General features: G+C 50.6%; 2 protein-coding genes and 1 pseudogene across 7 annotated transcripts; 2 read left to right on the forward strand and 1 right to left on the reverse strand.

The window, feature by feature from the left end:
* Window positions 1–108: 108 nt before the first annotated feature.
* Window positions 109–9,825, reverse strand: SEPTIN1 (septin 1). 3 transcript variants are annotated; one of them, XM_084883048.1, is made up of 12 exons: window positions 9,728–9,825; window positions 9,152–9,306; window positions 4,841–4,931; window positions 4,671–4,757; window positions 4,306–4,429; window positions 3,851–3,985; window positions 3,640–3,757; window positions 2,081–2,182; window positions 1,862–1,961; window positions 1,458–1,623; window positions 1,149–1,239; window positions 167–1,047 (listed from the first exon to the last, which is right to left on the reverse strand). In XM_084883048.1, the coding sequence occupies exons 3-12, from the start codon at window positions 4,848–4,850 to the stop codon at window positions 961–963; spliced, it is 1,020 nt and encodes a 339-aa protein (XP_084739174.1). In that variant the 5' UTR covers window positions 4,851–4,931; window positions 9,152–9,306; window positions 9,728–9,825; the 3' UTR covers window positions 167–960. The 3 variants fall into 3 exon arrangements, with proteins under 3 accessions (XP_084739172.1, XP_084739174.1, XP_084739173.1); XM_084883046.1 differs by lacking the exons at window positions 9,152–9,306; window positions 9,728–9,825 and adding an exon at window positions 5,093–5,407 and having other exon boundaries at window positions 109–1,047; XM_084883047.1 differs by having other exon boundaries at window positions 9,152–9,824.
* Window positions 9,826–11,593: 1,768 nt separating this feature from the next.
* Window positions 11,594–17,420, forward strand: ZNF48 (zinc finger protein 48). Of its 3 annotated transcripts, XM_084883029.1 has the most exons (3): window positions 11,594–13,075; window positions 13,164–13,313; window positions 15,424–17,420. In XM_084883029.1, the coding sequence occupies exon 3, from the start codon at window positions 15,447–15,449 to the stop codon at window positions 17,151–17,153; it is 1,707 nt and encodes a 568-aa protein (XP_084739155.1). In that variant the 5' UTR covers window positions 11,594–13,075; window positions 13,164–13,313; window positions 15,424–15,446; the 3' UTR covers window positions 17,154–17,420. The 3 variants fall into 3 exon arrangements, with proteins under 3 accessions (XP_084739155.1, XP_084739154.1, XP_084739156.1); XM_084883028.1 differs by lacking the exons at window positions 11,594–13,075; window positions 13,164–13,313 and adding an exon at window positions 14,005–14,202; XM_084883030.1 differs by lacking the exons at window positions 11,594–13,075; window positions 13,164–13,313 and adding an exon at window positions 14,096–14,234.
* Window positions 17,421–17,622: 202 nt separating this feature from the next.
* LOC311621768 (ribosomal RNA-processing protein 7 homolog A-like) lies at window positions 17,623–26,410 on the forward strand (annotated as a pseudogene). Its single transcript has 3 exons — window positions 17,623–17,716; window positions 25,308–26,057; window positions 26,348–26,410. The product of its transcript is annotated as a ribosomal RNA-processing protein 7 homolog A-like (transcript).
* The last annotated feature ends 571 nt before the right edge of the window (window positions 26,411–26,981 follow it).

Raw genomic sequence — 26,981 nt, forward strand, 5'->3', positions numbered from 1 at the left:
GAATGAAGGAAGGAAGGAAGGCCTGGGCCCTCTAAGCATGCTGTTTATTCCCACAAGGAAAGAGAAAGCGTGTGGCCTCAGGAAACTTAGCTTTGTTTTTTAATTTTTAAAAAGTATGTTTTATTGATTTGTCTACAGAGAGGAAGGGAGAGGGATAGTCAAAACATCGTTGAGAGAGAAACATCAATCAGCTGCCTTCTGTACACCCCCCACTGGGTATGTGCCCGCAGACAAGGTACATGCCCTTGACTGGAATCAAACCTGGGACCCTTGAGTCCACAAGCTGACGCTCTATCCACTGAGCCAAACTGGCCAGAGCTGTTTTTTAATTTTTTTAAATATATTTTATTGATATTTTACAGAGAGGAAGGGAGAGGGAGAGAGAGTTAGAAACATTGATGAGAGAGAAAGAGAAACATTGAACAGCTGCCTTCTGCACACCCCCCACTGGAGATGTGCCCTTGACCGGGATCCAACCTGGAACCCTTGAGTCCACAGGCTCTATCCACTGAGCCAAACCGGTTAGGGCTGTTTTTTAATTTTTAAATTGATCTTAGAGAGAAAATGACATCTATTTGTGAGAGAAACATGGAACATCGATCCATTGCAGTTGCCTCCCGAACGCATCCCGGCCGGGTCGGCATCTGGGCCTTGTGCCTTGACCAGAGTCCAACCAGTGACCTTTCGGTGCACTTGACAACGGTCCACCACTGGAGCCACATGGTCAGGGCAGGAAGCCTCTTTATGGAGACACTGCTGGGCTGGCAGCTCCGGCTCCGGGAGGGCGGAGGGCGGGCGGGGCCAAAGGCGGGACTACGGCTCTGGGATCGGGAGGACCTGTTTGCCCGAGCCCCGTGCCAGGGCGGGCTCCGGGTCAGGCGCCGGGCAGCCCGGGGCCCGGGGGTTGGACCAGAGGCGGAGGAGGGCGGAGCTGGGGTGAAGCGGCACCGGGCGGGGTCCTCAGAGGACGTCCGACTGCTCGCCCGGGGCCTGGCTCTGCTGCACCTGCGCCTGCATCTTCTCCAGCATCTCCTGCATGCGGCGCAGCTGTGCGGGGCGAGATTGCAGGCGGTGGGCCGGGCGGCCAGAGGGGCTTCTTGGAGGAGGGCTGGGGCTGTGGTCAGTGGGGAGGCGAGGCGCTTGCTCACCTCTTCATCTTTCTCGCGGATCAGCTTCTCAGTCTCGGCCAGGGGCAGCATGGGCAGCGGGATCTCGGTGGTGCTCCGGCGGGAGAGCTTACTAGGGGGTGAGAAAAGGAATAGGAACCAAGGGCGGGACCGTGGTTGTGTGGGTGACGACCCCGAGGCCGGGCCTGAAAGGGGGTCGGACTCTGGGAGGTGGGCTCTTGTCCTTGAGGTGAGGGCCGGGAGCAAGCTGGGTGGGGAAAGACTTTGGGGAAAGATCTGGAAGGTGAAGGCGGCATCACGGAAGCACCTATGATCAGCGCCGGCTCTCACCTGCGGCTGGCCCGATCGCGGGCCCCAGGCCGGGCCAGGCTCTGCAGGCAGCGGGCCCGGTAGCCCTCGTAGAGCAGGTCGTGCGTCACCTCCTTCAGATCCTGCAGGTGTGTCTGCACCAGCATCCGTCGCAGGTTCAGGAAATCGCAGTGATGTGGGTTCTCCACTGGGGGACAGGCCGCAGCATCAGGAAGCTTCCGGTCCAGGCCCACCCTCTGGGTAAGGTCTTCCAGAAATCCTACCCCTCTGCAGGGGAGGGCCCATGCTCTGCAGCTCAAAGACCTCTCATTGGGCTCCTAGGACCTCCAAGACCAGAGCTCACCCACCATCGCCTGTTGGTTGCGGTTGACTTGGAGGTGGCCTGGGCGCCTCTGGCCTCAGAACGCATGCGCAGCCTTACTCACCCTCCACGGTGCCCCAGGAGTAGCGGCGACCCCTCACTGGTCGGGAGCCGACGTCCCTCACTACCTCGCATGAACCCACAACTGCGAAAGGGATGCTTTCCTGTAGGGCAGGAATCAGGGATCACCACTGGCCCCTCCAGGGCAGAAACTTCTTTCCCGGCTTCCACCTCCACCTCTGCCTCCCCTGCTTCTCTGCCCCTTCCTCCCTTGCCTCTGCACCTTCATCTCTGCATCCTGCCGCTTGAAGTCTTCATCTTCATCTGAGTCACAATCAGGGAACTGGTAGATGTTGATTTCCTCCTCCTTCAACTGGTCCCGAATCTCAGAGGAAACAGACGCAGAGACAGTGAGAATCACAGAGGCTGTGAACAACAGATATTGCATGGCCCGGCCGGTTTGGCTCAGTGCCAAGGGCACGTACCTCGGTTGCAGCACGTGCAAAAGGCAACCCATTAATGTTTCTCTGTCTCTCCCCCTCCCATGCTAAAAGTCAATGGGAAAATATCCTCAAGTGAGGATTAACAAAAAAAAAAAAGTGCTTAGATACAGACACTGGGTGGTCAAGACAGGAAAGACAGATGGTGAGAAATGAACTGAAACTGCAGCCCTGGGCTGTGTGGCTCAGTAGGTTGGGCATCATCCTAGGCACCGAAAGGTTGCAGGATTGATTCCTGGTCAGAGCACATGCCCAGGTTTCAGGTTCTGTCCCTGCTCAGGGTGTATGGAGGAGGCAATTCATGCTTCTCATGCCAATGTTTCTCTCCCTCTCCCTTCTCTCTCTAAAATCAATAAAAAAGAAAAGAGCTCTAGCCAGTTGGGCTCAGTGGATAGAGTGTTGGCCCTCAGACTGAAGGATCCCAGGTTCAATTCTGGTCAAGGGCACATACGTCATTTATAGGCTCAATCCCTTGCCCTGGCAGGGGACTGTGTGGGAGGCAACCAATTGATGTGCCTCTCTCACATGGGCGTTTCTATCTGTGTGTCTCTCCCTGTTTCTTCCACTCTCTAAAAATCAATGGAGCCCTAGCCGATTTGGCTCAGTGGATAAAGCGTCAGCCTGCAAACTGAAAGGTCCCAGGTTCGATTCCGGTCAAAGGCACATGTCCAGATCGTGGGCTCGATCCCCAGTTGGGGGGGCTTGTAGGAGGCAGCCGATTAAGTATTCTCTCTCATCATGATGTTTCTATCTCCCCCCTCCTTCCTCTATGAAATCAATAAAAATAAATTTTAAAAAACACACAAATCTCACACAAGGGAGGGGCATCACTGAATTTAATTTAAAAATTAAATTAAATAAAAATCAATGGAAAAAATATCCATGGGTAAGGATTAACAAAAAATATCCATGGGTGAGGATTAACAAAAGAAACGAACATTTTCTCAGAGAAAATGAGAGTCATAGGGTGAAAAGACTGGGGCAAAGACACCCGCACAGCCAGGGCAGAGTCCTGGAAAGAGTCTAAGACGAGGCAGATACCAAAATACCAGGAGAGAGAAAGATAAGCAGAAGCAGTGGGAGAGGGCTCTGAAGACACTGGAGGGTGGGGGCCATCAGGGGTCACCATGTCTATGTTCTTACCCTCACACAGGCCAAGCATCCAGCCCAGGGATTCCATTCCAAGCTTACTCCCTCCCTTCCTCAGAAACTTTCTCTAATAGCATTACCCATCATGCTCCAAGAAGTCTACCCCGAGATCAAAGGAGTCAAAGCTGAGTTCAGGTTTGATCATGACTTTTGGCTTCATGTGGGGCCAAAGGGCAGACGTCACCACACCCACCTTCTGCTTGAGAGCCTGGGCTTCCCTAGGCATCAGGGCGTCTGCTTTGCCGATGACTGGGATGATGTTGACCTTCTCGTGCACCGCCCGGAGGAAGGCCACATCTAGGGGCCGGAGCCTGCACCAAGGGTTGGGCAGGGCTTGGTCTCAGGATATAGAGTCACCTCCCAAGCCCTCCCCAAATGTCCAACCCCTAGGACGACCCCCAGACCCGCGGCCAAAGGGTGAGATGAAGTAGAGGCAGCAGTGGACACGGGAATCCTGGATGTTCTTCCGGTTCAGGCCACTCTCATCCCTCAGGTACTGCTCAAATTGTTCCTCGATGAAGCGCACCACGGGCAGCCAGCTGGGATGTGGGAGAGGAGAGAGTGTGTGTGGGCGATCAGGGATCACATGGCAGGGAAGGGGGCAAGACTAGCCAGACTGTGGGGGTGGGGAGTAGCTTCTTTGTCTCCAGCCAAAGAAATCAGGGAACTGGCAGAGTCCTAAGTGAGATGTCAGGAAGCACGGGGTACTTTGGGGCACGCAGCCACCAGAAATGCCCCCACCTTTCAGTTGGGATGGTTGGAGGCCAGGGCAGACCAGCCCTGTTACTGGCCACTCCATTTCCACCAAGTAGCCAGCCATATTGAGAGACTGCCCCTCATTCCCTCCCCCACTCCTCACCAGTCTGAGCAATCCACTGAGTCCCCAAAGCCAGGTGTGTCCACCAAGGTCAGCTTCACCTTAATACCCCCCTCCTCAATCTCCACGCCCCGGCGCTCAATCGTCAGGGTTTGTGTCAAGCGAGCTGTGGGTACGGGAAGAGATCGGGGAACTTGGTAGGGGTCTCTGGCAGGACTAGTTTCCTTTCTCAGTATCACAATTGGCCCCATCTATTTTTTTAGGGAAAGAAGCAATAAGCTGCCTGAGTCCCCCAGAAAGTCATGGGGGACACAGATGGAAAGGAAGACACAGATGGAAAGGCAGACAGTGAGGCATGGGAATGTAGGAGGGGGTAGAATGCCTGGAGAGGATGGGGAGGGTCTTACCACTGGCCTCTGGCAGCTTCCGATCCTCATAGAGGTTGGTGAGAAACAGGCTGTTGATGAGGGTGGACTTCCCCAGGCCTGACTCCCCTGTAAGCAGGATAGGCCCAGGTGGTCAGGTCAGAGGACGGCCAGGGTCTCTTGAGGACCCGCCCCCTCCGAAACCCCCAGACCTGCCACCATGAGCGTGAAGTCAAACCCCTTCTTGATGGACTTGCGGTGCAGCTGGTTGGGAAGGGCTGCGAAACCCACATACTCCTTGTCCTGTTGGGGCGGGGTGGGGGGTGGGGGTGTTACAATATAAGGCTGCTGATCAGTATAACCTGATCTCCAGGGCTAGAGTCAGCCTCCTGTGGGGTGACCTGGGCCTGGCTGCCCTTGCAGTTGAGGCCAAGGGACCTGGATTCTTAGGCAGAAGCACTCACCATGGCCCCGTAGCTGCTGCTGTACCTGCTGTCTCTCCCCACTTCCTCTAGTTGGGCAGGAAGTTGAGTGCAGCAAATGAGGGGGCGGGCAATGTAGGAAGCTGAGATGCTTAACTGGCCCAGAGAGGCGGGGAAGTGAAGACCAAGAACACCTGGGGTCCTCACCATCTGGGGCCCTTTGCCCATCATCCCTACAGGAAGCTTGAACCCCTCTGTTCTTTGCACACCTTTCCCCCAAGTCCCATTGTCTGGTGCATCTCCCTGGTGGGAGGTGGAGTGCAGGCAGAGAGGAAGGAAGCAGGTTGGTCTGTCTAGCACTGAGATGAAAGCTTTGACAGGGTTGGTTGAAAAAAAAAAAAAAAATCGTAGGTCAAAGCGATAAAACCCATAAAAGGATTGGAGGTGGGAGGGGCCATCATTTTTCTCACCAACTCATACAATGGATTTTTTTTTTTCTTTAAATGCAATGGAATCTTAAAAAGACTACAGGTCATTGCACAACTGCCAGAGAGGCCTTCCTGGCGGAGGCATCCTCTGCTTGAGACTCTTCCAGGGCTCCCCAGTGATCTCAGAATCAAGTCAGGTTCTGACCCGCAGCCAAAACCTTCCCCATCTGGCCTCATCACACGTTACTCACTCTCCCTTAGCAAGTGCCCACATCCTCAACTCTGCCCATTCTGAGCTTTTCCTTTTTGTGCATCAGGTGAACTCGTCATCCTTCAAGGATTTGATTAAAAGGGCTCTTCCTCCTCTGAAATCTTCCTCAGTTACCCTAGGCAGAGTCATTTTCCCTCCTCTGGACTTCCCAGACCTTTCACAGGCCCTCCAATGACCACATTTGCTTACCTGGATGTCTCTTCTATTCATGGCTGAGCTTTTTAAGGACAGGGACCATGTTTTCCTAATTTCTATATCCTCAGGGACTGGCACAAAGAAAGTGCCAATAAAACTCAGAAAGAGCCCAAACCAGTTTGGTTCAGTGGATAGAGCATCGGCCTGTGGACTCAGGGGTCCCGGGTTTGATTCTGGTCAAGGACGTATACCTTAGGTTGCAGGAATATCCCCAGTAGGGGGTGTGTAGGAGGCAGCTGATTGATGTTTCTCTCCCATCGATGTTTCTAACTCTCTATCCCTCTCTCTTCCTCTCTGTAAAAAATCAATAAATTTTTTAAAAACTCAGAAAGAATTTCTTCTATGTGACCTTAGGCAAGTCATTTGGCCACTCTGAACTCCATTTTCCTGATGTAAAATGAAATACACACATTTCCACTTTGTTGTCAGGACTCAGTGGTTTCAGATGGCATGAATTTTGGAGTCAATCAGTTATATATCAATTGATCTTAGCATTTATGAACTGAGTGACTTCTCTGAGCCTTTTTAAAAAAATTATTTTTATTTGTTTTTAAAATATATCTTTATGATTTCAGAGAGGAAAGGAGAGGGAGATAGAAACATCAATGATGAGAATCATTGATTGGCTACCTCCTGCACACCACTTCCTGGGGCTTGAGCCAGCAACCCACCCATGTGCCCTTGACCGGAATTAAACCTAGGACTCTTCAGTCCACAGGCCTACACTCTATCCACTGAGCCAGACCAGGTAGGGTCCTGAGCCTTTTTTTTTTTAAGATTTTTTTTTTCTTTGAGATAGTGTGGGGCCCTGATCTAGTAGGTCTGGGGCCATAAGAAGAGATGCCACTGATGTCTCTGCAGAGGAAGGACATGTAAGGACACAGTGAGGAGACGGCTATCCACAAGGAGAGAGGCCTCACCAGAAACCAGCCCTACTGGCACCTTGAATTTGGACTTCCAATCTCTAGAACTCTGAGGAAATAAATGTCTAGTTAAGATTGTGGCATTTTGTTACGGCAACCTGAGCAGATTAATACAGTCTATAGCTTAATCCTTTCTCCTCTTCACTCTAATGAGTTTAATGTGGAATTTTTGTATTTGTATAAATTTTGAAATATATGTACAATTTTTTTATTTTATTACTGATTTGAGAGAAAGGGAAAGAAAGAAAAATAGAAACATCGACGCGAGAGAGAAACATCTATCAGTTGCTTCCTGCACACACCCCAACCCACAACCTGGGTAAATGCCCAGATGGGGAATCAAATTCTCCTTTTGGTGTACAGAATGATGCTCCAACCGAGCCACACCAGCCAGGGCTAGTATACAGTATATGTTTATACAAATGGTTTTATATATATGAATATATTTCTGTGAATTTTTTCATTCAGCACTATTATTTTAAAATATATTTTATTGATTTTTTTTACAGAGAAGAAGGGAAAGGAATAGAGTGTTTGAAACACCAATGAGAGAAAAATATTGACCAGCTGCCTCCTGCACACCCCTCACTGGGGATGTCCCCACAACCAAGGTACATGCCCTTGACCAGAATTGAACCTGGGACCCTTCAATCCACAGTCCATAGAGCGTATCCACTGAACCAAACTGGCCAGGGCTCAGCACTATTTTTTAAAATACATTTTTATTTATTTCAAGGGGGGGGAAGAGATAGACCAAAGGACTTGTATGCATGCATATAAGCATAACAAATGGTCACAAGACACTGGGGAGTGGGATGAGGGCATGTGACAGGAGTGGGAAGGCTGGGGGAAGGTCAATGGGGAAAAAAGGAGATATATGTACTACTACATGTAATACTTTAAACCAGTGATTCCCAAAGTGGTCTATATCGACCCCCAGGGGTCTATGACAACCTGCAAGGGGTCTACGTCAGCGAAAAAAAAATTTTGGGGTCCATGAAATGAAAATGGGGGTCCACGATAGTGGATCTCAACATACACTGATAGTACCTATTTACTTACATCATATTATCTTATAATATAAAAACATATAAATTATTTATAAAAGTACCTATGAAGTAAAAAATTTATTATATATATTTATAAAATTGTGTAAGTTGTAGGATAAAAACCTGCACATAATGATATACCAGTATCATCTTGTTACAAGCATACGCGCAGTAAACATTCTTGCCAATTTTTGTCTCAAAGCTTCGCGAACTTGCACCGACTTGTTCAATTCGTCACTCTATAAATATGAATGTGAGAAAAATATGTTCATTCGTTTCCTGAATCTTGAATAGGAAAGTGCTGAGAAAATATTTAAAAAAATATAAACTGGTAGTTTATCATACAAATTATAGTGAATCAGTGTTATTTTGTTTGAGAATGCCAGAGAAAAGTAGGTACATTATTTTTTATTAAATTTTAACACTAAACTTCACTACAGTTAGAAATTTACAAAAAAATCAATATCAGGTAAGTAGGGGGTCTACCCAAAATCGAAAAACATGGCAAGGGGTCTACGGCACAAACAAGTTTGGGAACCTCTGCTTTAAACAATAAAAAATATTTTTAAAAATATATATTTTTTTATTGATTTCAGAGAGGAAGAGAAAGAAACATCAAGATGAGAATCATTGATCGGCTGCCTCCTGCACGCCCCCCGCTGGGGATTGAGCCCACAACCTTGGCATGTGCCCTGACTGGGAATCGAACCCCAATCTCCTGGTTCATAGGTTGATGTTCAACCACTGAGCCACACTGGCTGGGCAATTCAGCACTATTTTTAAGATTTATCCATGTTGCCATGTGTATATCTTATTGTTATTTCAACTTCATTTCTAGTCCTGTTCCCTTCATGTAATCTTGGGAAAAATCACCCGAGTCCTACTTTCCTCATCTATCAAATGGGATTGGAAGCTCCTGCCCCACTGAGGTCACAGAAGTTGTGCAAACTTCATATGATTACGGAGACATTAAGTGTCATTTTACTAGTTGTGTGACCATGGGCATTTTACTTTAACCTCTCTGTGACTTTGTTTCTTTTTCTATTTTTTTTCTTTTTTTGAAGATAGTATAGCAAAGATGGAGATTTATTGAAGAACAAGTACAGACTCCCAAGCGGTAGGGGGAAAGCATCCCCTGACTTAGTTTCTTTATCTGTTATATGGCACCATCAATAAATTCTACCTGACAGGGCCATGATAATTATATGATCTAATACACAAAAAGCTGTCAGTACCGTGCCTGGCTGACAAGAGGAGCTCGCACAGAATGCTAGTGCTGTTGTGAAATGAGCTGGGGTGACAGTGCCACCAGTTCAAATCCAGTGGGTTCTTGTAGGTTAGTTGCTGAGGATCCAAACCGAGTGAATCAGTCAGGGTTACTCACGGTCCTCTGGGGAGACAGAAATAGCCAATAGTGTGACAGCATCGATGCTAAAGTAGTGTAAGAGGGGATAAACAGTCCTTCCAGAAGCCAAGGGAAGGGACAGTGCTCCTCCCCCTTCACCACAGCCCTTCCTCCTCGCTCCTCAGGCTGAGCACACCACAGTCAGTTAAAACTGACCGCCCCCCACCCTTGCTCTCCACAGGAGACATCCCACTGCTGCCCAAGTGCTTCCTAATGATCAGAAAAACTGGTCCCTTCTTTCTCTACCCTCTTGCTCCTGCCCTAGGTTCAGACTCTGATGAGCTCTTCCCCGAGTTATTCAGCAGCTTTTAAGACAATAACATGGGCCTGACTGGCATGGCTCAGTGGTTGAGTGTCAACCTATGAACCACGAGATCACGGTTCAAATCCCAGTCAGGGCACATACCTGGGTTGCGGGCTCGATCCCCAATGTGAAGTGTGCAGGAGGGAGCTGATCAATGATTCTCTCTCATCATTGATGTTTCTATCTCTCTCTCCCTCTCCCTTTCTCTCTGAAATCTATAAACGTATTAAAAATAACATGTAAAATAAATAAACATGTATATTCATTTATTATATAACCAACACATATTCTCATAGAAAAATTTTTTTAAAATGCAAATAGATTAGAAAAATTTACATCTCACTACTAAGACTTTTTATCTTTCTAGATTTTCTCCTATACCTATACATATTAATATATATTTACAAAACTAGGATACTATAACTTTATTTGCAAACCTGTTTTTGTCCATTCATACTAGTGTGTTCTATACATCTTTCTTTTTTCTTTTATTAATATATTTTTATTGATTTCAGAGAGGAAGGGAGAGGGAGATAGAAACATCAATGATGAGAATCATTGATTGGCTGCCTCCTGCACGCCCCACACTGGGGATTGAGCCCACAACCTGGGCATGTGCCCTTGACTAGAATCAAACCAGGGACCTTTCAACCCCAAGGCCGATGCTCTATCCACTGAGCCAAACCAGCCAGGGCTACACATCTTTCTTTTTTGTACATTTTTTCTATGATGATAAATGCACATCTACATTGTTATTTTTATAGATGCTCAGTATTTAGGCTTTTCCCCTTCTTCACTGTGATAAACAATGTTGAGCAGGGACGAACATCTTTGTGGTAATATCATTGTGTACTTGTCCAGCCATTTCCTTGGGCCTAATTCCTATAAAAAGAATTGCTGAGTCAAAGGAAGTAACATAGCTCTAGCCAGTGTGGCTCAGTTGGTTGGGCATCGTCCTGTGCACTGAAAGGTTGCCAGTTCAATTCCCAGTCAGGGCACTTGCCTGGGTTGCTGGTTCTATTCCAGGTTGGGATGTGTGCAGGAGGCAACTGATTGATGTCGATGTTTTCTCTCTCTCTCTCTCCCTTTTTCTCTGAAATCAACAAAAACATTTAAAAAATAGTCAGTGGAAAAACAAATCAATGTTTCCGTCTCTCTTCTTCACTCACTAAAAAATCAGTAAATATATTTTTAAAATGTGCTCTGCAGAAAAGGTGCTTGGCTAGTCTTTGTGTTAAGTTTAGAGATGATGTGAATTAATAGTGACACAATATTCTATTTATATACTTTTTAACTCCAACAAATCATGCATAGTCATTCATATGATAAGGTCTGGGGCTTGTTTAGAGAAAGATCCCACTTTGAGCTTCCTATGGGGCAATAGCAGTTTTTTCTTTTAATAATCTGGGTTATTTTTATTTTTAATATATTTTTAGCTAGGCCGTGTGGTTCAGTGGCTGAGCATCAACCCATAAACAGGAGGTCACCAGTTTGATTCTGGTCAGGTTTCGGGCTCCATCCCCAGTAGGGGGGCATGTAGGAGGTAGCCGATCAATGATTCCCTCTCATTGATGTTTCCTCTCTCCTCCCTTATTCTCTGAAATCAATAAAAACACATATAGAGCTGGGACCGGTTTGGCTCAGTGGATAGAGCGTCGGCCTGCAAACTGAAGGGTCCTGGGTTCGATTCCGGTCAGGGGCATGTACCTTGGTTGGGGGCACATCCCCGGTGGGGGTTGTGCAGGAGGCAGCTGGTCGACATTTCTCTCTCATCGACGTTTCTAACTCTCTGTCCCTCTCAATTCCTCTCTGTGTAAAATCAATAAAATATATTTTAAAAAAACAAAACACACATATAGAGATGTATCCACATATCTATGTATTTTTAAATATATATATTTTATTGATCTTTTACAGAGAGGAAGATAGAAACATCGATGAGAAAGAAACATTGATCAGCTGCCTCCTGCATGCCCACTATTGGGGATGTGCCCGCAATCAAGGTACATGCCCCTGACTGGAATTGAACCTGGGACCCTTCAGTCTGCAGGCTGAGGCTCTATCCACTGAGCCAAACCGGTCTTGGCTGGATTAGTTTTTTATCTCGCTATGTTTTCATAGCTACCTATGGCCCCACCAGGCATTTCCTGGAGGGGCTTCTGTATCTTTGAAACCAAGTTCAGACCTAGTAACTCCAGGCTTTGTCTTCTCAGCCAAAGCTAGCTCTGTCAATGGGTATGATGCGTGGGCTGCTCAGCTTTTGGGGGGGAAGGTTCTTTCAAGAGGGGCTAGCTCTTTGCCATTTTTAACCTCTTCTTACCTGTTTGCTGGCACAGATACCTGGCACATGTTGGACCCCCAAGAAATGTTTGTGGTATAAACTTACCATTCACGCTTTCACTGCTCTCCTATTATATAAACTCAGGACACATTAGAATGGGAATGCTCTCAGCTGTCCTCTTTGAGGATTGGTCTTAATCATCTTTGGATCTCAATCTGCTAGCACATTCTAGGTTTTTAGTTAGTGTGTGGGCCGTTGTTCACTCATTCCCTCTGTATGGAGTTAGTTCTTCCTTCAACCCCCACTCCAGCCAGGCTCTGGACTTTGAAATCTTAGCTGTCCTTGACATACCAGCTCAAAAATGCCACACCTTCCTTGGTTATGCTAGCCAAAAAACCAACAGCTGATGTTTTTTGCAAAGTGCTTTTACACATACTAATCTTCAACCATTCAAATTAGGTATTAATGTTCCCATTTCACCGTTCAGGAAACAGATGTAATTTCCCCAAGGCCAAACAGTAGCAAATGACAGAGCCAGAAATCAAACAAATGACCTTAAAGACATGTCCAAAGCCGCCAAGCTCTACAGAAGTATCTTTCTCTCTGCCCTACTCTCCTTTCAGTATAGGATCTGCCACATTTCCATACTCTGGTGGGCCAAGAGCTTCCTAATAAGCTTCTTTGTAATTTCTAGGCCTAAACAGTATCTAGACATTGGTTGGTGACCCATAAGCATGTGCTAATTGACTTGTGGTCCTCGTTCCTGTCTGTGTCTAACATCCATGCACACCAGACACACAGCATCAAGCACTCATTCCCCAGTTAGAAGTCTCCTGCTCTCCCACTATGGGTGCATGTAACACAGGCCTTATAGTTCATTTTTCACGATCTGTGTGCTTGTCCCTTTAAAACTGGCAGCACCCCAAGGACAGATCTTTCATGTGTTCCATCGCTTTACACCAATTCTTGGCTTAGCAATGAGTTGCTAATAAATGTGAGTTAATATTGTTACCCTCCTCATCATCCGAAGGGCTGCGGGAACTTCCCGGCACTCCTCCCCAAGTACAGACACTGGGACTCCGGCCTGGCCGGCGGGAACACAGCCCCAGCCAGGGCCCCCCCAGCGGGAGCAGCGTTTAGGGTTTCAGCCTCTCCCGGCGCGGCCTCCGGTAGGGCTGTCGTCTGTCCCCTCGTCTCCCCTCGGCCTCTATGTCTCTGCCTTTGTCTGTTTCATTGTCTCTGTTCCTCCGCCTCTAGACCTGCTTCTCCCCAGGACCCAGGCCTCTGCTTCAGCTCCTCGGCCTCCGCTGCAATGACCTCACATCTCGGTTCCTACATCTCGGTCTCGGGCGGCAGCCGCTGCCTCCCGGCCGCTCTCAGCCCCAGCGCCTCCGCCTCCGCCCTGAGGTGAGTCTCCGGCCCGGTCCCCGCTCCGCCGCGGGCCGCATCCCTCTGCCCGCCTCCCCCGGAGGCGTCCGGCCTCGGTCTCCGCAGCCCCCACCCCCTCCCCTCCCCTCCCCTCCCCACCCCCACCCCCGGGCCCGGGCTTCGCAGACCGGCCCGCTTTGTTCCCTGAGTCCCGGACCGGCCGGCTTTGTTCCCGGCGCCTCGGAGCCCCGCCCCCGCCCCGGAGGCCCCGCCGCCTTTGTCTGCGGGTCCCCCGCCCTCCGCCGGCGGTGGGCGCCTTTGTCTCCGGCCCGGCCCCAGTCCCGGCCCCGCGACCACTGGGGAGTCCCGGCTCCTCACCGGGAGCCACACGTTAACACCCGAGTCCGGCCCGCCCTCGGCGGAGAGCCGCCCGCCCCGCGCCCGCCGCCGCCCGCCCCGCCGCCGCCGAGCTCGGGCCGACCGCGCGGCCGCCCAGGCGCGGCTCCTCCGGGTCCTAGAGCGGCTCCGCGCGGCCCGCTCTTCCGCTTCCCGTCCCCGCCCCCGGCGGCCGCCCCGGGACCCGGGCCCATCCCCTCCCGGCGGACGCGGAGCCCGCACCCAGAGCCCGGGTCTCGGGCCGGGGCTCCTCCGGAGGCTGCGGGGGGCGAGGGCGGCGGGGCCCGGGGCGCCCGGAGGAGCGCGGCCGGAGCGGAAGGCGCAGCAGGTGCAGGCGCGGCGGGCGGGGGGCCGGGCGGCACCGGGAGCCGCGCCCGCGCCTCGGACCCGATGCTGCCCGGAGCCCCGCCAGCCGGCAGAGGGCCGCACGTGGCGGGGTGACCGTGGGCCGTCCCCTCCCGGGCGGCGATGGAGCGCGCGGGGGGCCCCTGGGGCCCGGAGCAGAGGGAGCCGCCGCGAGGCGCGCGGACAGGTGAGGCCGCGGCGAGGCGCCGCCATGAACAGGTAACGGCTGGGCTGAGGATGCGATGCTGGCTCTGCCCGGCCAAGACCAGAGAAATCGGCGATGAACTGAGTTTCGGGGCGGGGGGGGGGGGCGGGGGGGGGCGGCAGCAGGAGCAAAACCAGAGCGGGGAGTGGGTGTAGCTGCACCTCCTGGGCTCCAGGCCGGCAGGGACTCATCCCCACTGTCCTCCCGGCGCCGCCGCCGCCTGTGCCTACTCCGGGGCTCCAGGCGGCTGCAACCACCTCCCCGCAGCCCTCCTTCTCCGGTGATGCTCTCTGCGCCCGCATCGACCCAAGACCGCGTCTACTCTGGTCTCCCTCCTCTGACCTCCCCCCGCTCCCTTCTGCCTACAGTTAGGAGTCTCAGCCTAGTGTTCAGTTCAGCGCCTGGTCCCACATCCCTTTCCAGCTTTATCCTGTCTTCTCCATGGTTTCTTTTTATTTTTGCTTTGTCTTATTTCTCCTAAGCATCTTGAGGGATAGGTGTGTGTGGCTGGGGCACCTCAGGTAAACACAGATGACTGAGGTAATAAATTACAGAATGGGCTGATATCAAAAAGATATCACTGAAATAGCAAATACCAGGTTTCCTAAATAGGGACAATGTAATGTAGTGGTAACAGGCTTGGGGGTCAGACAGACCTGAGTTAGAAACTGGCTTTGATAACCTTGAGCAGGTGACTTAAATTCTGAGTCTGAAAACGGGCATGGTAACAGTATTACTTCACAGGATCGTTCGCAAGTGCTCAGAAATGCTTAGTTCGGTGATTGGCACTTATTAAAGGCGTGGTTAAAAGGAAAATACTATTATCAATGAGCGGCACAGACAATAGTAAGTTCTTTAGAACAGCGGTCAGCAAACTCATTAGTCAACAGAGCCAAATATCAATGGTACAATTGAAATTTCTTTTGAGAGCCAAATTTTTTCAACTTAAACTATATAGTTAGGTACATTGTTATTAACTTAATCAGGGTACTCCTAAGCTGGCCTTTGCTAAAAACTCAAGGGGCCAAAGAGCCGCATGTGGCTCATCGAGAGCCGCATGTGGCTCATCGAGAGCCGCAGTTTGCCAACCACTGCTTTAGAAGTTCAGAGCGGAGAAAGAGATCCTTGTGACAACAGGTTGTCAAGGAAGCCTTTCTGGGCGGAGCAAACGGGCAGGCCTACAAATCGCTTTTCTTTCCCCAGGTCTAGGGGGTGAGACTGTGGAGATGGCGCAGGCGGATGAGTTCGAACAGACCCCACAGGAGGATGACTTGGGGTTCAAGGAAGAGGAAGATTTGGCTCCGGGTCATGAAGTAGGAAATGCCTCTCTCAAACCTGAAGGCATCCAGATCTGGGATGACTTCTGGGTCCAGAGAGCGGGATCAGGAAAACCTCGGGCTCGAGGCAGAGGCCCCCGGCTCCTGGGAGAACCACGCTGGGGCCAGGCTAGTGACCGGGCCGCCGTGTGTGGCGATTGTGGCAAGAGCTTTCGGCAGATGTCGGATCTGGTGAAGCATCAGCGGACACACACCGGGGAGAAACCCTACAAGTGTGAGGTCTGCGGCAAGTGCTTCGGGGATAGCTCTGCCCGGATCAAACACCAGCGGACGCATAGTGGTGAGAAGCCCTGCAGAGCCAGACCGCCGGCCCAGGGCCCGCCCAAGATTCCTAGGACCAGGGTCCCGGCTGGCGAGCGCCCCACCATCTGCGGAGAATGTGGCAAGAGCTTCCGGCAGAGCTCAGACCTGGTGAAGCACCAGCGGACACACACGGGGGAGAAGCCCTACAAGTGTGGCATCTGCGGCAAGGGCTTTGGGGACAGTTCTGCTCGCATCAAGCACCAGCGGACACACCGCGGGGAGCAGCCGCCCCGGCCCATGGTGCCCCGGCGGCAGCCATCCCGAGCAGCCACCGCGGCCACACAGAGACCCAAAGCCCAGGACAAGCCATACATCTGCACCGATTGTGGCAAAAGGTTTGTGCTCAGCTGCAGTCTCCTGAGCCACCAGCGCAGCCACCTGGGGCCCAAGCCCTTCGGCTGCGACGTGTGCGGGAAGGAGTTTGCCCGCGGCTCAGACCTGGTCAAGCACCTCCGGGTGCACACGGGCGAGAAGCCCTACCTCTGCCCTGAGTGCGGCAAGGGCTTCGCCGACAGCTCGGCCCGCGTCAAGCACCTGCGCACCCACACGGGCGAGAGGCCGCACGCCTGCCCCGAGTGTGACTGCTCCTTCAGCCTCAGCTCCACGCTGCTCCGCCACCGCCTCACGCACATGGAGCCGCAGGACTGCAGCTTCCCGGGCCGCCCCCCGCCGACACCGCGAAGCCCCTCACACTCGGGGGACGGGCCCTTTGGCCTGCCCGGCTTGGAGCCAGGGCCCAGGGGCCCCCAGTCCGGGGAGCCACCGCCACCGCTGGCGGGTGACAAGCCCCACAAGTGCCCCGAGTGCGGCAAGGGCTTCCGCCGGAGCTCAGACCTGGTGAAACACCACCGGGTGCACACGGGGGAGAAGCCCTACCTCTGCCCTGAGTGCGGCAAGGGCTTTGCTGACAGCTCGGCCAGGGTCAAGCACCTGCGCACCCACCGAGGTGAGCGGGCTCGGCCACCACCACCCACTCTCCTGAGGCCACACAACCCCCCGGGCCCAGCACCCGTGGCCCCTCGCCCCCGAGGCCGGGCCCAGGCCTCTGGACTCAGCCAGCCCCACGTGTGCAGCTTCTGTGGGAAGGAGTTCCCCCGGAGTTCGGACCTGGTCAAGCACAGGCGCACGCACACCGGGGAGAAGCCGTACAAGTGTGCCGAGTGCGGCAAGGGCTTCGGTGACAGCTCTGCCCGTATCAAGCACCAGCGTGGGCATCTGGCCCTGAGGCCCTTTGGGGCCGGGGCTGGTCTGGCAAGGCCCCTCAAGGGAGAGCCATCCAAGGGACTGGAATGATGGGGATAGGGAGGGTGGAGGGGCAGAGACCACAGGGATGGTACCTTGCCTACTCAGAGAAGAAAGGTCTGGGAGTTTGGTGGGAGGGGGAAAAATGGAGAAAGGAGTGAGTAGATGAAGACTGGAGACTATGATCTTGAAGCTCAGGAAGCCATGCTAGCTGGGCCCAGTGTGGTCAGGACCGTGCCAGTGTGGTCATACCCCCAGCTTCTAGAACACTGCCCAGTGCACAGTAGGCACTCAATAAATACTTGTTGAATTAATAAACTGGTCTTAGCCTGAAGTCTTTAACCCTAAATTCCTGTAGCCTCTAACTTAGTAAGCATTGGTCAGGACCCTCAACCATGGTTTGGTGAAACCTTTAGGGACTTGGAGTTTGGGGTGACAGAACTAGGCAGGGGCCACCTGATCATCCCTCTAAGAGAGGACTGCTATGCGGCAGGCAGTACACAGCCTCAGGCCATTGGACATGGTCTTAGCCAGGAAGGGCCCTGGTGGACAGAGCCCAGACCTGCCGGCCCTGGAGGACCCCGCCACCCTGACGCCTGGACACGGCAGAACAGGCCAGAGGCACACCAGGCCCGGGCCCTGTGGACAGCGGAGAATGGCTGGGAGGGCAGGACTGGAATGAGAAGCCAGGGAAGTTCCAGAGCCAGACAGACGTCTCCATGTTTCCTTACCAATAAACTGCTTGTCTGTGGCTTGGACTCCTGTGTGTGTGTGTGGTGTGAGGGGTGAAAAAGGTGTCCAAGGGTCACAACAGGCGGAATTTCCAAGCTGTGTGTAAACGTGTGGGTCCCTTGCCCTCTGCTCTGGTGAAAGAAGTGGGCCCAGCCAAAACCGGTCTGGCTCAGTGGATAGAGCATCGGCCTGCGAATTGAGGATCCCAGGTTCGATTCCGGTCAAGGGCATGTACCTTGGTTGCGGGCACATCCCCAGTGGGGAGAATGCAAGAGGCAGCTGATTGATGTTTCTCATCGATGTTTCTAACTATCCTTCTCTCTTCCTCTGTAAAAAATCAATAAAATATATATATATATATATATATATATATATATATATATATATATATTTTTTTTTTTTTTTTTTTTTTTTTTTTTTTTTAAAGAAGTGGGCCCAGCTGTTCTCCAGCTCTAACATCTGGTTAAATAGCCACCAGTTCTGTCCACAGGTCCCAGGCCTTGATGCCCACAAGGTGCCATCCATGCAGCGTGGCCCTTAAAAGGGAACTCTGGATCCCACAGGCTGAGGGTGCTCAGTGGCAGGAGTGGGGCAGAGTGTGGTGGGCTGCTCTGGTACAGCCAGGAGGCCCAGCACCGATGCTCTGCCTGCTGAGAACCCCTCTTCTCTGAGCCCTTTTTCATTTGGCTGCACATCGCAAAGAGAAGGCAAAGAGAGGCCTCTATCGCCCAGAAAAGGCAAACCTACTTCCCAGCGACCCGTTGTCTATGAGCAGGACTCCAATGCCAGCTCTTTCTAAGGAGGAGCAATAGGGAGGGAGGAGTGAAGGAACTGATGTGACTGGCCAGGGACAGAAACGGCTGGGGTGGCCCTGGCAGAGGGCTCCCTTGTTTAGAGTGTCCCCCACATTCTAAAGTTGCAGGTTCCGTCTCCAGTCAAGGCACAAGAAGTAACCAGTGAATGCATGGATGATTGATCGGTGTTTCTCTCTTTCTCTTCCTCTCTCCCTCTACCTCAATTTCTCTCAAAATCAATTTAAAAAGAAAAGAAAACAAGAGAGAGAGACTAGGGAAGTTCACCCACCTAAGAAATGAAGTACAAGATGGCTTTGCCTCTTCACTGGTTGGTTGTCTGCTAATCTGCATAAGTGAATGGTAGCCAGATGGAAGCTTTCAGATCGAAACCCTCGGACAGGCTTGCCTGAAACCCATAAAAGATGGTTACAGTGTGGTTCCCCCACCCCACCCCACCCCCGCCGCCCCCGCCAAGTTGTTAAGCACACACAACCTTAGAGCTGTCATTCAGGCCTGGGGATCCTCGGAGGCTTTGGCACACAAACCCACAGGCCTACCTGGAGGCCTTTGGGGCTTTGGAAGGTGCTCCTTGCTGGTTTTCCTCGTCTCCCTCCTTGGCAGGTCGGCCCTGAAGCCCACCTGCAGTGATTTGTGAAATTACATCTGAGAACGAAAAAGGGGCCACAAACTAAACCTGACAAGCTCAGGGGAGGCCTGCACGGTGGCCTTACAAACTCAGACCTGAAATAACCACAGTGTCTGAAATTAACACTTCCTGACTAGCCGGCCGCTGTGGCTCAGTGGTTGAGCATCGACCTACGAACCAGGAGCTCACTGTTCAGTTCTTAATCAGGCACATGCCTGGGTTGTGGGCTCCAGCCCCGGTGGGGAGGCATGCAGGAGGCAACTGATTGATGAGTCTCCCGCATAATTGTTTCTGTCTCCCTCTCCCTTCCTCTCTGAAAGCAATAAAAATATATTTAAAAAAAAAAACAAAAAACCCACAACTTTCTGACTAAAAGCAATTCATGGTGAGCAGTCATGTCCTAGCTGAGCCTGTCGTCTTTTTTGCATCTGTAAATGTATACCTAATAACATGCCTTTGAGCCGAGACCGGTTTGGCTCAGTGGTAGAGCGTCGGTCTGTGGACTGAAAGGTCCCGGGTTCGATCCGGTCAAGGGCATATACCTTGGTTGCGGGCACGTCCCCGGTAGGGGGTGTGCGGGAGGCAGCTGGTCGATGTTTCTCTGTCATTGACGTTTCTATCTCTCTCCCTTCCTCTCTGTAAAAAATCAATAAAATATATATTTAAAAAAAAAAAAAAAAGCACAACTACCAGGCCAGATCAGAGACTACAAATCCTCTCATTGTTATTATGATCATGTTAATTAACTGTTAGCTATCCTATACTCACCTATGTAAAATATATATATATATATATGTGTCTATTTCTTTAAAAAAAAATATTTTATTGATTCTTCACAGAGAGAAAGAGAGAGGGATAGAGAGTTATAAACATCCATGAGAGAAACATCAATCAGCTGCCTCTTGCACACCGCCTACTGGGGATGTGTCCGCAACCAAGGTACATGCCCTTGACCGGAATCGAACCTGGGACCTTTCAGTCTGCAAGCCGATGCTCTATCCATTGAGCCAAACGGGTTTCGGCCTGTGTCTATTTCTTTTACTTTTTGTTCAACCCCAGAGATTCTCTCCCCACTACCCCTACCCCCCTTTGCTTTGTCCTGCCTCCCTAATCTACCACCAATGAATTTCATGTAACTCCTTATGCCTCCTCCTTTGATTGTAGTGTATAACTAAGGTGCAAAACTGTCATTCTCTGGAGCATTTTCTCAGTCTGTTGGGATTTTTGCTTCCTAGCAATTGTCATCAATTTAGCTCAAATAAACTAAAAAAAAAAAAAAAAAAAAAAAAAAAGTCTCTATAGGTTTGAACATTTCTTATTTTGGCATTTACTTGGTGTCATGCAACAAGATTCCAAAGAGGGCCAAAACCGGTTTGGTTCAGTGGATAGAGCATCAGCCTGCGGACTGAAGGGTCCCAGGTTCGATTCCAGTCAAGGGCATGTACCTTGGTTGCAGGTACATACCTAGAAGGCAGCTGGTCAATGTTTCTCTCTCATCGATGTTTCTAACTCTCTAACCCTCTCCCTTCCTCTCTGTAAAAAAAATCAATAAAAAATATATATTTAAAACAAGAAAAAAGATTCCAACGAGGCCCACCAGAACCACCTGCAGACCTGGGCCCATGCTTTGCACCAGCAGAGCCAAGGTGCCCCACTGGCCCATTCTTTGTTTTGCATATTGTTTGCATTGGGTGAACTTGGGCGAGTTTCCATTGGAATTCTGGACCTCCTGGTTTTAAGATAAGAGGCCCTGACTTATTTGAGCTGGTTTTAAAATTATTTTATGTTAGTCCTCACCCAGTGATCTTTTTCCATTGATTTTTAGAGAGAGTGAAAGGGAAGGGGGTGAGAGAGAAACATTGATTGATTGCAGGGAATCAAACCTGCAACCCAGATATCTGCCCTTGACCAGGAATCGAACCCTTGATCCTTTGATGCATGGGCTGACACTCTAACCACTGAGCAAACTAGCCATGGCATTGAGCTGTTTGTTTGTGTTTTTATTTTTTATTTTTTTTGTTTGTTTGTGTTTTTAATATATTTTTATTGATTTCAGAGAGGAAAGGAGAGGGAGAGGAAGATAGAAACATCGATGGTGAGAATCATGATTGACCTCCTGTACGCTCCCCTTTAGGGATGGAGCCTGCAATTGGCAACTGGGCATGTGCCCTGACAGGGAATCTAACTATGACTTCCCAGTTCATAGACTGATGCTCAACCACTGACCCACACTGGCTGGGTGTGAGCTGCTTTTTAAAAATCCTCCAGTCAGGGAGGGTATGGGGGCGGGGGGGGGGGGGGGACAATGGTAAGATATGTACACAGATAATAATTTAATTAAAAAAATAAAAAAATAAAAACAAAAATCCTCCAGATAGAGCCCTGGTTGGTATGGCTCAGTTGGTTGGAGCATTGTCCTGTACACCAAGAGATTGTAAGTTAGATCTCTGGTCAGAGCAGGTATGGAAGGCAACTCTCTCTCTCTCAAAAATCAACAAGCATATCCTTAGGTGAATATTAAAAAATAAATCCTGCCCTAGCCAGTTTGGCTCAATAGATAGAGCATCATCCTGTGGACTGAAGAGTCCCAGGATCGATTCCCAGTCAAGGGCACATGCCTGGATGCAGGCTCCATCCCCTGTAGTAGGGGGCATGCAAAAGGCAGCCGATCAATGAGTCTCATCATTGATGTTTCTATCTCTCCCTCTCTCTTTTTCTCTGAAATCAATAAAAAAAAAAATCTTCTAAAAAATCCTTCAGATAGAACTAAAAGTTAAGGATTGGTAGAACCCAGGCTAAGGCAGGACAGGAGAAAAAAAATGAGTGGCTAATTTTTAACTTTGGTTTTTCAATTGGAATTGCTTTCTGAGAGTCTGACCGAAGAACTTTTTGCTGGATAAATGAGAATCTGAATTCGTTTGGCTATGAAGATAAGGGGCATTTCCTCCTCCCTCTAGCCCAAATTTCCATTTTTCTTTCTTTTAAAAAAAAATATTTTATTGATTTTTTTAAAATATATATTTTATTGATTCTTTACAGAGAGGAAGAGAGAGGGATAGAGAGCTAGAAACATCGATGAGAGAGGAACATCGACCAGCTGCCTCTTGCACACCCCCTACTGAGGATGTGCCTGCAACCAATGTACATAACCTTGACCGGAATCGAACCTGGGACCTTTCAGTCCGCAGACCGATGCTCTATCCACTGAGCCAAACCGGTACTGGCTATTTTTTTACAGAGAGGAGGGGAGATGGATAGAGAGAAACATCCTCTCTCTATCAAAATCAAAGCACATATTGATTTTTTACAGAGAGGAGGGGAGATGGATAGAGAGAAACATCCATGACAGAGAAACATCGATTAGCTGCCTCCTGCACACTCCCTACTCAGGATGTGCCCGCAATCAAGGTACATGCCCTTGACCAGAATTGAACCTGGGACCCTTCAGTGCACAGGCTGACACTATCCACTGAGCAAAACCAGTTAGGGCCCAAATTTGCATTTTTCTTTGTGGAGATGCTAGGGTGTTACCAGACAGGGGACCTGGTGCTGAGCAGGTCTGCCCAGGGCCAGCCTGTACCATGTGGGTTGATTTGGTGCAGGAAAGATGCCACAACATGAGTCCAAGTGATTGAGAGTACCTTTATTAAAGCTGGGCCAGTGAACAAGGAAGGGCTCAGCATGAAAGCAGCAGCAGGAGAGACCTTAGTGAGGCTGCTTTAGCTCTAGAAATGTTACAGGGAAGAGATGAGCCAGAGCAGGGCTGCTTTGCTCACTGGGAAGTCACAGAAAAGAGGGCCTTGGAGACAGGTTTAGGGGGTTAGCCCAGGATGAGCTGCTGCTGCCTGGTGCTCCTCTGGTTGCAGGTCTCATGGGGACCCTTAAGTTTAGGGGAGGAGGGAGAAGGAAAGCACATGTGCTCCCAGGAAAAGTCTAAGGGGAGGGATCAGTAGAATATTCGTTTTCCAGGTGTGCCCTTTTAGGGTTATGGTCTCTACTGATTGGTCAGCATCAGGGCAGGGTCATTAGTCGTTGCAGCTGGTCCTGGTACCGCCCACCTGGTCTTGCTGCTTTTCTGGGCCTGGAGCTAAAATATAAGAGCCTAGATGTTATCTATCTCTAGGGGGGTGACCTTCTGTATCTGGCTGTAAATTGCTAGACCAGATTGTTCAGCTGTCTGTCTCATTTTCCGCATTCCACTTGGCAAGGGATTTTTCTAGTGTCTTACTGACCTGCTGCAAGGAAGCTTCCCCCATGATATGTAGGAGCCCCTTTGGGGATTCCAACTGAACTGTAAATAATTAGTTGACTCGTCCGGGGATGTGCACTTCCAAGTTTGTTTCCTCAGTTCTCATCACTGTATCAGAGGGCTGGGAGAGAAATCAGGACACATGAGAGGGTTGAATGCAACTCGGAGGTGATGGCCTCTTGCAGTCAACTCAAGCAGCACACTTCAACTCACCACACAGTATCCCTAGAAACTTGTGAGACTCTGCAGATATCCAAACAAAACTAAAATTAACGTGGAAAATCATGCCTCCAAGGCTGAAAACTCCCAGCCTCCGGTCCCCATTAATATTCTTGCAGATAGCTGAAACCGGTCTGGCTCAGTGGATAGAGCGTCAGTCTGCGAACTGAAAGGTCCCAGGTTCGATTCTGGTCAAGGGCATGTACATTGGTTGCGGCACAACTCCAGTGCAGCTGGTTTGTGTTTCTCTCTCATCGATGTTTCTAGCTATCTCTCTCCCTTCCTCTCTGTGAAAAATCAATGAAATGTACTAAAAAATATATTCCTGCGGATATACAATACATAGGAAGTCTTTACTTGCAAGTACTTACAGAAATGGGAAGATTTAACTATAAATTATATCAACTTAAGATGGCCAAAAACGATATGTTTTTAGTGCCTAAATTATTTTTTTGCATGCAAAATTAGAAAATGCCAGCTCTAAAATTAAACTGAATGATTGGAAATTAGAAGCTTTTAGGAGGAGCACAGATCAATTCTTCTTTTTTATTTATTGATTCATTTTAGAGAAAGAAACATTGATTTGCTACTTCACTTATATATGCATTCACTAGTTGATTCTTGTATGTGCCCTGAGCAGAGATCAAACCTGCAACCTCAGTATATTGTGATGATGCTCTAACCAAGTGTCCAGGCAGGGCCAATAAATTTATTAGCCTGGCCAATGTTGCTCAGTCGTTGAGCATTGACCTATGAACCAGAAGGTCCCAGTTCAATTCCCGGTCAGTGTTTGGGCTTGAGCCCTAGTAAGTGGCATACAGGAAGCTGCTGATCAAAGATTCTCTTTCATTATTAATGTTTCTCTCTCTCTCTCTCTCTCCCTTCTTCTCTGAAATCAATAAACATGGTTTTTAAAAATATATATTTTATTGATTTTTTACAGAGAGGAAGAAAGAGAGATAGTTAGAAACACTGATGAGAGAGAAACATGGATCAGCTGCCTCTTGCACATCCCCTACTGGGATGTGCACGCAACCAATGTACAATACATGCCCTTGACCGGAATTGAACCTGGGACCTTGCAGTCTACAGGCCGATGCTCTATCCACTGAGCCAAACCAGTTTCAGCTAAAAAATGTTTTTAAGTTAATAAGAAATAATAGAGTTCTGGCCAGGTAGCTCAGTTGATTAGAGCATCATCCTGATATGCCAAGGTTGCAGGTTCGATCCCCAGTCAGGACCCATACAAGACTCAAACATGAATGTATAAATAAGTAAAGCAACAAGTTTCTCTCTCAAATCAATCAATAAATTTTTAAAAAAATGTAGAGACTGTCCCTGATCTAAATAAGACTGCTAACGCTACTAAATGCAATACCCCGTTCTTTCCCCTTCTACAGCTCTTCCCCTAGCTCCTTTGCTCTCTGAGCTTTCTGGTCCGGACTTGCCCTCTCTCCCTTCTTCCTGCCGCTTCTCTCTCCTTTATATCTCTTCCACCACCACTCCCCACTACTGACCCAGAGGGCAATGAGGATAGAAATTCAGACAAGGTTCCGGGCCGGCAGGATGGTGGCCGGAACCTTGTCTGGTGGCTCGCTGGAGGAAGCGTGCGGCGCGGGACGCCGAAGAGGGGATTCCGAGCCCGCCAGGCTCCTCAGCCATTCCGATCAAGTTTTCCGAAAAGCAGAAGGCTTCCCATTACGTGAGAGAGCAGAGTTCGAGAGGGCACCAGGTCTTCCTGGCCTCAGAAGAGGGCCCTCTTTGTCCTCAAAGTGCCCCTTTCTGCCCTGAGGAGTGCCTGGCCCGCCTCCCCCTGTGGCCCGGCCAGGCCGTGGGATTGCAGGGGCAGCCCGAGCTCGCCGAGAGCCCCAAGGAGCCAAAGTGCGAGTTGTTTCACCCCAGGCCTGTCCCGGGCTTCCGGTGGCCTACGTGGTGCTCCGGCAGCCGAATGGGGTGTCGGCGGCCTGAGCCCTGAGGGCCCTTTGCTGGTCTCCGCAGAGTCGCCCTGAGAGGAGCGGCCATCACAGGTGGGTCCGTGACTGCACAGACCCCCTGCTGGACCCGGGGCCCTGCGAGTGGCAGTGACACATTCATGGAGGCGAACGACAGGAGGATGGCCGAGGAGGAAGCTAAGGCCGAGGCGGAGGAAGGGGTCCCGGGGTGAGGCTGGGTGAAGGTGACGCGCAGCAGTGCTGCCCCGACCGAGGCGGCGGCGGGAGAGGGAGAGGCGGAAGCGCGCCCGCCACTAGCCGCTCAGCTTCCGCCCGGCAGCGCCCGACACCAAGACGGAGCATCAGGCGCAGCTGCGCAAGAAGCTCGAGGAGAGCCGAAACCCGTGTGGCTCAGTGGATAGAGCGTCGGCCTGCGGACTGAGAGGTCCCAGGTTGGATTCTGGTCAAGGGCATGTACCTTGGTTGCGGGCACATCCCCGGTGTGTGTGTGTGTGTGTGTGTGTGTGTGTGTGTGTGTGTAAGAGGCAGCTGATCGATGATTCTCTTTCATCGATGTTTCTAGCTCTCTATTCCCCTCTTCCTCTCAATAAAAAAAAAAAAAAAAAATCAATAAAATATATTAACAAAAAAGAAAAGAAAAGAAGTTCAAGAAGTTCGAGGAGGACAAGCAGAGGATTGAGCTGATGCGGGCCCAGCGCAAATTCCATCCCCACTGAACCGCACCAACGGGGGGTGGGGGATGAGGGGTGGCGGTGGCCAGCGAGGACACGAAGGCCTGGAGGCCTCCAGACTGCCCGGCCCGGAAGCTGCCTTGTCAGAAGCCCCGAGAGTCCGCCCACAGGCGGCGGGCACAGGACATGCCACCCTTGGTCCTGCCTTCAGCCCCGGCCCGGAGCTGGGGAGCCTGCCCAGCACAAGGACATGGCTCTCAGGAGCCACCGGCCCAGGAAGTGCTTCCTTCTGCTCCTGTCTCCTTCCAGACGGTCTGGATCTTCCGGCAAAAGCTAAGTGTCCACCATGTTCGCCCCTTATCCCTCAGTGGCCACCCCCTCCCCCCGTGAACGACTCAGAGGCAGCGAGAGAGAAGAGAACAATTTATTCATCCAGGAGGCACAGCAAAGTCTGCAAGAGCTGCTGGCGGCTGGCGGCAGCCTCTCCAGCCCTCTCTGCTCTCCCAGCTCCCTGCCGCTTTCCAGCCACAACACAGACAGCCCGGATCCGGACACCGTCTCCCCTTAGAACTCACAAACGTGGGAGACAGATCTCACCCCACACCTCTGCTCTGCC

The sequence above is a fragment of the Pipistrellus hanaki genome, assembly GCF_964339955.1.
Source record: "Pipistrellus hanaki genome assembly, chromosome: 4".
Taxonomy (NCBI): domain Eukaryota; kingdom Metazoa; phylum Chordata; class Mammalia; order Chiroptera; family Vespertilionidae; genus Pipistrellus; species Pipistrellus hanaki.